The sequence below is a fragment of the Poecilia latipinna genome, unplaced genomic scaffold, assembly GCF_001443285.1.
Source record: "Poecilia latipinna isolate Pla-1442-1.1 unplaced genomic scaffold, P_latipinna-1.0 Scaffold624, whole genome shotgun sequence".
Taxonomy (NCBI): Eukaryota; Metazoa; Chordata; class Actinopteri; order Cyprinodontiformes; family Poeciliidae; genus Poecilia; species Poecilia latipinna.
In genome coordinates this window covers 148,937-158,629 of record NW_015113240.1, presented here as the reverse complement: position 1 = coordinate 158,629, position 9,693 = coordinate 148,937, and the positions used below count along the sequence as shown (strand labels likewise).

The window sequence follows — 9,693 nt, the reverse complement described above, 5'->3', positions numbered from 1 at the left end:
TTTTACAGGGAGAAGAAACCGACAGATAGAAAGTGAAACCATAAATAAAGAAAAATCGACGTAACAAAAATGGTGGCCGTCTTTAAAGATCGGCCGTTGCATGTGATTTTTACGGGAATCCATGCACCGGAAAGGGAGCGGACGCAGGCGTCGAGGAGCAATTTAGCTTTCCGAAAGGTTTAAGAGCAACACTTGATAGATAAAGTGACACCTGAAACCCAGAGGTTTGCAAGCTGGTCCATCTGGGTTTTCCCCAATCGCAAGGTTGTCACGGCGACGACGCTGTTGTTGCCATCTTTTGCTACTGGTTTCTTTATTATGGCACTTGGAAAAAAAATCAGTTAGAGAAATTTACATTCTGTACAGGAATATATATAAAAAATTGATTTTCACAACCAAAAAAACAAAAAAATTAAAATAAATCACAAGCTCAACCAACACCAAATCTCACTGTATGACAGCCACCCGGTTTAAAAAAAATAAAAGACGATAAAACCGAAGCAGGAAAGTTAAACGAGCATGATAACGCTAATCTGTTTGGATCTAAACACATTGAGCTAAACGGGAAAATAAAAAAAAAATCTACGTGGTCTTAACTTAAGATTTCGGGTAGAGTGAAAGAATACGTATTGTGGCGACAGATAAAACATCGCCGTGTCCCTTGGTTGTCTCAGCTCTGATTCCCCTCGTTCCGGCCATTGATCAAGTCGTGGCGTCCCTGCAGCGACATCTGTCTGGTCCAGCAGCAAGACATTTAAAACTCGCAAAGTCTGACGTCTCGATTCCAGCGTCCTCCCCTCTGTACACGCGTCCAGAGTCCGGCCCCCCGGGGACCCCCGTTCCGTCGGTCTAATGGTGGTGGCCAACCGACAGCACCAGAGGGATGAGGCAGCCTAGCACCAGAGAGCCCACCTCCACTTTGCTCAGTCCCTTCCCGCCGTTGCCCCCGGCGGCGGAGTGGCTGTGGCCGCCGCCGCCAACCTCGGGGAGAACGTGAACGGTGGCCACGTAGAGGAAGGTGCCGGCGGAGAAGAGCATGGCCACCCCGGTGGCGTTGATGTCCGACAAGGCTTCTTTGCTGCTCTGTGAAGGGGGAAATAAAGAAACGAGAGAACGGTGTGAAACAGGAAGCTGAAGAATCCCATTTAAACTTTCTACAGCATGTGAATGTGGGCAGCCATTTTTTTATTTTTTTTTGCTGTTTAACTGAATTATTTTTAGCTTTAAAGAGATTAAAATGCAATGTTTACTGTTAATATAACTGAATAAAGAACATTTTACAAATACTTAAAGATGCGGTATATAACTTTTTTTTTTAAATATGCTTTTTAATATATTTTTAAAAACGATCATGTTGTGACAGCATAGGGAGACAGAAATAAAAATAAAAAAGCTCCTCTTCCTTCTCTCAGTGCTAACTAGAAACAGCCAATCAGAGACAGGGGGAGGGTCTTTGACCTGACAATCACTCATGTACTCACTGCTCTCCCTCTCTCTCTCCTACATTACAGATGCTTCACTATAACATAGCCTGTTGCAAATGCTAAGGCTACTTAGCATGGCCACCAATAATGGCAGATAAATAGTTTTCTGAGTTTCTGAGGATTTTCTGAAATGGCAGCCCAGGTGTCAACAGAAAGAAAACATTTCTATTTCCACTGCAAGTCAGGACTCGACCCAAATGGAAACCCGGCTGCAAACGTGGCTCACCTGACTGAGGCCTAAAAACGTGATCATGGCGAGAACGGGGGCTGCCAAGGCGAACACCAGGAGGTGTTTGCGGATGCGGTTCCTCTCGAGGCCGGCGTGCATCAGGAACGAGACCAAGCCGAAAGCCGCTGGAGCCTAAAGGTCAGAGGGCAGAGCAATGCAGGTCACTGCATAGTAAACCGATCTCAGAGCAGATTTCTTCTGTAGTCATTTCTGAGCACAAAAATGTCCGCATACTGACGAAACAAACAAACAAAAAAAAAAAGAGAAAGAAGGTAGAAACGTAGCGCTATAACGAAGCCTGTCACGTTAGCAAATCCTGCTGGACGATAAACTGCCCCCATAATTATTGCGATAAACGATAATATTGTTTTGAGACCATTTTCAACCAACATATTGATAATGACCATGCAACTTTGCTCTCTCAACTGGAAGATGTTTTAAACTTCCAAAGTAAACAAAACAACAAAAAATAAATAAATAAAATGAAAATAAAAGTCACACACAACAAAAACCAGAAATAAAATGGATTATGTAAACAAAACAGCTCATTTTAATTTATCATGTTTACAGATTATTGCGACAGGGTTATGTATAGCAAATAAATACACAATACAGATTTTAAAAAGTGTTTTTCTTTTTTTGTTTGTTTTTTTTACCTTATGTAGCATAATGGCTACAAAAACAATGAGCTGGACGCTGGTCTGAGACGTTGAGGCAGCCGCTCCTAACGCCACGCCGTCAGCTGGAAACAAGGGTCAACACAGCATCCGAGTCCATTTAGTCCATTCAAATCATCAAAACTAAAACAAGATTACTGGGAAAAGTAAAGAGTAAACAGTAAAGCTTCCCTTTATTAGCCTATGGGAAGTTCATAAGTAGTTCATGGATATGTTAATTCATCATTAAACACTTTATAAATCAGTAATAACTGTTTATTATGCATTAATTAAGGGTGAGAAGAAGACAGAATCCACCAGCGTTTTTCTACTAAACAACCTGTAAGTACAACAAGTATTTATAAGTTTTTATTACATGTTTAATTAATGCATAATAAACAATTGATAATGATTTATAAAGAGTTTATGACTGGATAAGATACAGATAAACTGTTTATTAGTCATCTATAAGGGGAGTCTTATTGAAAAGTGGTACCGAAGGGGAAATAATCACCCTCGAACATCTGCGTCTTTGACAGAAGATGAATCGTCGACTTACCTGCAGCATGGACTACAAGTCCCAGAGTAGTGGTGATTTTCGAGCTGTTGACTCTTCCCGACTCTGGATCTGAGATGGACAACAAAAATATATTTGCTTTTAGAAGACAAACTGGCACAAACGATCACCTCTGTACATTTTCATCAAACGTTAGCTGCTTTGACTGACGTCTCGTCTTGCTGACCTTCAGAGTTGTGAACGTGAGAGCTGCCTATCTGGTCCACCAGCAGCATGAAGACGAAGCCCAGAACCAGGGAGACGCCGATGCAGGCGTACAGCTGCTCGTGGTCGTGCTCGTGTTTCCCCGTTGTGTCCAGAGCCGCCACTGCTTCCACTTTGGCCTCCGACACTTCGGCCGCCCCGACCCGACTGTGGCTGTGGTGAGCGCCTACGGGAAGGAAACGCGGATGGACTGGTAAACGCCAAACGTACGCAAGCGATGAGGTCAAAACTGCACAAGAAGCACTTCGGATTATAATCAGCGAAAGTTAAGAGCGGGAGAAATGGAAGTAGAAATGTATTTCTACGTTGGTGTTTTGTTCTCTATAGCTCTATAGTCAGCTAAACTTTACTCTGTTTGAAAAAGACCTACACAAAGGTCAAAGTTCAACTAAAACCACTGCAAAAATATAGATTTTCTTTTTCTTTTAACAATAAACCTCAATGTATTTCATTTATTTAATGTGACATAGCAACAAAAAAGAGCACACAATAACAAAGTGGAAGGAAAATTATTCATATTTTTTTCAGAAACAAATTATAAACATAAATCTGAAAAGTGCGGAATGTAGAGTTGATACTTTAACGCGCCTTAGGGGGATTATGCCACATCTTTGCAAAAGTGAGATAAGACGGAGAGATGCGACTCTTGACTTTGACTGGGCCACCCTAAGACATTAATAAGCTCTAATGAACCTGTTCCACCGTAGCGTTTGCTGTGTCCATCGGGTTGCAAACCCTCTGGAAGCTGAACTGCCCCAATCGGTTCTCACACTGATCTGTCCGTTCATGCAATTATTATCAAAAATAATCGCATAATTTTTTAGTTTGTTTCTTCTTTTTTTTTATTTGCCAATTAAAATCACAGATTTTGTGGTACCAATTTATAAATATCTGCAAGAAAATTTGCAATTATGTACCATGTTAACTTATCAAGTAAAGGCAACAAACACTGCCACCTGCAGGTGGGAGTGAGCAGTCTCTTAAACCCGACGTTTCGGACCATTTTTGCGGAAAATCATGCATCAGCACAAAAAAATAAAATTAAATAAATAAAAAATTAAATGCGAGAATCTGTTGATTTTGCATGAATTTCTACCATCGCGGAATCACTGACATAACTTGGTGTTGGGAGTCTAGAGGGACACAAAAAACAAGAGTGTTGCAGGACTGTCCTGCAAATATCTGGTGTCTCTCTACAAGGAAAGTGGAAACTTCAACAATTCCTTTTTTTTTTTTTAGCACTTTCTCATAAGCCTGACTTCATTTTAAAACTTCCCGACTTTATCGCTGATATGCTTCTTGTTTCTATAATGTTATTTGTTCAAAGACTGAGAATAAGTTGGAGAAGATGCATTTTACTCAGTAGGTGATTTCTGAAGGCATGTGGACAAACAGGATTGTGTTTCCGAGTAAAAGGAAAGACGGGTAACAAATTCAACGCACTTTTTCTAGATATATTTTTATGTGTTATTTTCCTTCCACTTTGTGCTGCTTTGCCCTTTAACATACGTTGAATTATGTGCCATCATTATAAAGCGTGGAAATCATTCGAGGAGGATGAACACATTGCAAATCAAAGTCTAATGAAATAAAAAAAAAACTCTAAACTGAGACTCAAATTGATAAAGATGTCCGAAATCTGACATGTTTGGACACTAAAGGTTGTTTTTTATGTAGCCAGTCCATCAAAAAGCTCTGCATTAATTTCAAATAACTTTCTTGTTTTAACAGCTTCGGATTGAGGCGCTTTACTAGAAAAAATTTAGTTTTTTTCACTCTCAAAGCAGCAAATGTTTCTATAGAAAACTCCAAACTGCTTGTTTCGTTCCTTTAAAATAAAATCAAACACAAAACATCAAAGAACAAATAATGTGACCTGCTAATTAAACCACACCAAACATACTTTTGTTGTGGTTCTTAAAGCAAAAAGCCCTTTTTGGTTCTGACATAAATGATGCCGAGACGAAGTTCTACAGCAGAGACAGAGTAACGGTGTGAGGACAAACGTCCCGACTGCGTTTTTAATCTGGTTTCATAGATCACAGCCGTGGAGCCGGGGAAGCATCGACAGCTTTACCTCAACATTTTAAAGACGTAAATAGTTCTTATCGTGCCTGCTAAAGTATGCGTCAGGGTCATTTCTCCAAGTATATAATCTTAATATGTTAACAAAAAAAAAACACACACACACAAAAAAGACGGTAACACTTTATTTGAAGGGGGTTGAATAAGACTGTCATGACACTGTCATAAACACATGTCATGAACATGAATAAGCCTTCATGAATATTTATGACTGTTGTCATAAAACGTCATTTGGTAAATTATGACACTTTTAATACAAAGTTGACATTATTCAAAATGTCCTTGTTATGACGACTTGACATTAACCAAGAAATCATTACTGATATAAATTTGTTATAAAAGTATTACTGATTGCACTTTAAAAATTAGGTAACTTTATGTTATTAAAGGTAAAGTTTAAACAGTAATGTAAATATGTAATAAAAAAAGGGACAGCTGAGGCACACGACTCGCATGGTAGAATCTAATGTATCGCATAAAGTTCACACGAGTTTGTGGTTTTAACAAGTCAAAATAATGAGCGAAAGCTAAAGGAGTCTGAAAACTTCCCCAAAGCATTTTTACTTGCATTAAAAACCCAACTAATTTATTATGTTGGAGACTTTTAGACTCTCTACAATCTTAACGGTCAACAATGACAATAATGTAACCCTCTAAGTTCTTATCTGATCGCTAGGGTTTATTACAACTAAAACCAGCGATCAGCCCGAAACCTGGGAGTAGTGATGGACTCTGACCTGATGGTTCTGCTCTGCATCCCCAGAACCAGAACCAAACGAGGAGAAGCAGCATTCAGCTTCTATGCGCCACAAATTTGCAACAAACTTCCAGAAAACTGTAAAACAGCTGAAACTCTGACTTCCTTTAAATCTCGACTAAAACCCCACCTGTTTAGTTATATTTGAAACATAATCAATTACAAATTTAATGATGGCACTTGACTTAATGTAATGTTTTGATTGTTGATTCTATGTTGCATGACTCTGTGTTTTTGTGTTTATTATGATGTAAAGCACTTTGAAATGCCTTGCTGCTTAAATGTGCTATACAAATAAAATTTGATTGATTGATCTAGATACAAGTTCGTTAGAGTGAAGTAATGATTGTAAGCTGACACAAAGTCAGTTCTTGCATGAACACGTGTTGATGGGAGACCAACAGGGAGCACAGAAGCCACTGAGTTAGTATTTCAGGTGGTAACCAGATACTCTACCTTCAAGGATCTCTTCATAAAGTGCGTGGACTCCCTCGGGAATGATAACAGCTAGCGCTGTTCCACAAAGCAGCCCTGCTCCCAGCACGGTGATCAGCTTCAGTTTCTCCTGGGGGGAAAAAGAAAACACACACACAGTCACGAACAGAACCTCAGCACAAGACAAACACTATTCATTCAATCGATATAATGATACGAGTTTCTGAGGGGGGATCAATACTTTTGGAGCTGAACTTTTCCATTAAAGCTGAAAGAGGTCGTCGTTGTTTTGTTATAGATTTGTTCGAAACTTACCTCCGAGAAGTTGACAGCAAGAGGTATCGTCCCGGCCACGTAACATCCCACCAACATCGCAAGAGACAGCAGGCTAATTGAGCTAAAATCGTCCATGGCTGCACTTTCCCTTTTCAGCTAGCCTACTGCTAAACCATCAAAGTCAAACTTTTAGCACAGAACCTGAAGCTTTCACGGTTCACCACCATGCCCTGGATGTAGCCACTGCTCAAGACGGGTTGATAATTTAACAAGAGTCTACGAATAATGGTCTGTCAAACTCCAAAACAAACACAACTATCAGGAACACTGCAGCCTTTTTGGCCTCAATAGCGACGCTAATGCTAACTAGCTTCAGTTAATATCCGACTCACGGGCTTGACAAACAAAAAAAAAAACTAGAATGCTATCACGTCAGTCCTCCATTGTGCTGCTACAAGATGTATCTTTTCCAGTTTGGGTGTCTGGTCAAAAATTATATTGAAACTTCTCGAGGTGTCAAGCAGGAAACAACAAAAAATGCTAACAGAACAACCTCTTGTTTTAGTGCCTGTCAAGTACTTCCGGGTCACAACTCTACGGCGGAGGTTGCCACGTACCTGCGAGACTCGTTGGAGAAAAGAGGAAATTTAAAGCGATAAAATTTATTTAAAATGTTTTTTATGGTATCTTTACGTTTTTGAAAAAAATTACAAATAACTTAACGGTTTTAAAAATGTTATTTAACACATTCATAGTTAATTTATTAATATTTTCATTTAATTAATTTTACAATGAAATTTTTTTTTTATTATTTATTTAAAAAGCGTTTTAAATAGACTTGTGAATTCATAAGTCCTGGTCAATAGTTCATCTACATTCATGGGTGTGAATGTCTGGGGCTTCAAATAGTCATCTGAACCGTTCTTTCTCTAGTTTAAAACAGCACATTTTAAACTAGTTTTAATGCCAAAATCAGGCATTAAATTAGAATTTATTCAGAATGTTCTCTAATGCAAGCCCACTTTTGATACATTTCCATTGTTGCAGCTGCCAAAGCTGCCAAAAAAATCACGGCTATCTTCTGACAGGATAATTCTGGATATTTTCTCTTTCCTAGGCAGAACTTGTAGAATTCAGTACATTAGAGTTTTTCAAGAAACACATTGACAGCCCAATTTATCTCAATCTCAACCTACTGGAAGAGGCCTAAAGGCCAGGACCGTACCAGAAATTCAACTTCTTGTAGGTCACAAGATGTATGATTTCTCTACAATTTACATTTATCCAAATATTAGATTGTATGTGTTTGAGCTTGTATGTGTATTCTCGTTTTTGTAATTAAAAGAAGCTGCTGTGTGGTACTTAAATCTTGGAGAGAGAGAAAAAAAAAGAACAATTCAAGGACTTTATGAAAGTCCAAAATAACAGAACACCTGCGAAGACTGGATAGACATCCAACTGGAACTGTGTCAGATTTTGGATAAATATCTGTTTTTTTTGTGAAATCAAAACACATCCAAGTTTTATATGTGCCGAGAAACAAGTTCAACTGACCATAAAACATAAAATTTGCCAAAAATATTTTTCTATAAATGTCAGATTTTCATTCTTATTAAGCTCATCAAGTGCAAGACCATAGATGCCGTCAAAACGACCTCGTTTAAGGTGAGTAAGATGGCTAACTTTTAGGAACAAAATAAAAGCAAAAACAAACTCCAAACAATTAAACTTTATTTTGTGTTGTTTTTTAAAAAGCACGTTTATTAGTTCACCTGTCAGGGCAGAGCTTTCACAGAACACTAGCAAATCAAAGCAGTATGTACAATGTTCAACAACCTGGAGAGCAGGCAGTGAAATGCATCTGCCTTTTTCTCTAACAATGCCAAAACAAAAAACAAAGAAAAACAATAAAACCAAAGTTTTACCATGCTTGAGGTTTGTGCAAACTCTCTGCTCAAAAACTGGGACCTTATCATACAGACACTTACACTCGCACAGACACGCATACATACAAGGTAGCAGCTCCTTGCAGGTGGAATGGAGAGGAGTATGAGCACGTATTTACAGTCTGGACGACTGGAGGACAAACTGTAGCTAGCTGCAGTGAAAGCTCGGGGGTTTCATAGTCTTTTACTTCACCAGTCCAATCTTCTTGGCTTCTGTTTCATAAATGAGTAACCTCCACATTTTTACTATGAAGACTTCTGCTTCTTCGTCGAGAACCTGAAACGAAACGAGACCGCGGGAAGATTCAAGTAAAGCTTGAAGAGTCACCCAAACGAAACCAGTAGTCCTGCTGAGACACATTTCTAGATTTCTGCAACATTCAGAAATATTAAAGCGTTCATGCAGCAGGAAGGATTTCTTTTAAAAGGCTAAGTCACACCACTTTGTTAGCAGATAAATGATATCAGCTGTCAAAATATACACTGCTCAAAACAATAAAGGGAACACTCAAATAACACATCCTAAATCTGAATGAATGAAATATTCTCAATTAATCCTTTGTTCTGTACAAAGTTGAATGTGCTGACAACAAAATCACACAAAAATCATCAATGGAAATCAAATTTATTAACCAATGGAGGCCTGGATTTGGAGCCACACACAAAATTAAAGTGAAATGTTCCCTTTATTTTTTTGAGCAGTATATTTTGAAGAAGGGCTGGGCGATACGAACTTAAAATGTTATATTCTGTGGTACTTTTGCGGTAACAATAAAAGTGATATGTGTATTTTTTTGTGTGATTGTACGACTGCATAACACAGCAGTGATAGTCAAACAAACAAGTACTGATTTTGAGAAACATTTGTAACATATGACTTGTGTGGCAGCGATCATATAAAGGAGTCTGACTTGTTTCACTAAACTGCACACAGGAAATTGATTTAATCATTTTTAAATTAATTGATACAGCTTTATTAAACAAATTGTGGATAAAAATAGTTTTAGGGTTTTTTAAATGTCACTGATTAGAATTTACTGTAAC

General features: G+C 38.5%; 2 protein-coding genes across 3 annotated transcripts in view; both read right to left on the bottom strand.

Moving 5' to 3' along the window:
* Positions 1 to 474: 474 nt before the first annotated feature.
* On the bottom strand, positions 475 to 7,310 carry slc39a9 (solute carrier family 39 member 9). The gene is made up of 7 exons (XM_015043304.1): positions 6,743 to 7,310; positions 6,449 to 6,557; positions 3,113 to 3,316; positions 2,929 to 2,997; positions 2,370 to 2,455; positions 1,711 to 1,845; positions 475 to 1,083 (listed from the first exon to the last, which is right to left on the bottom strand). The coding sequence occupies exons 1-7, from the start codon at positions 6,836 to 6,838 to the stop codon at positions 850 to 852; spliced, it is 933 nt and encodes a 310-aa protein (XP_014898790.1). The 5' UTR covers positions 6,839 to 7,310; the 3' UTR covers positions 475 to 849.
* A 1,107-nt stretch (positions 7,311 to 8,417) lies between these two features.
* rbm25a (RNA binding motif protein 25a) overlaps positions 8,418 to 9,693 on the bottom strand; it is a 23,988-nt gene continuing 22,712 nt past the window's right edge. For both annotated transcript variants that reach the window (XM_015043298.1, XM_015043299.1), the window contains exon 18: positions 8,418 to 8,926. In XM_015043298.1, the coding sequence (XP_014898784.1) occupies positions 8,834 to 8,926 (93 nt within the window). In that variant the 3' untranslated portion in view covers positions 8,418 to 8,833. The remainder of the gene's footprint in view (positions 8,927 to 9,693) is intronic.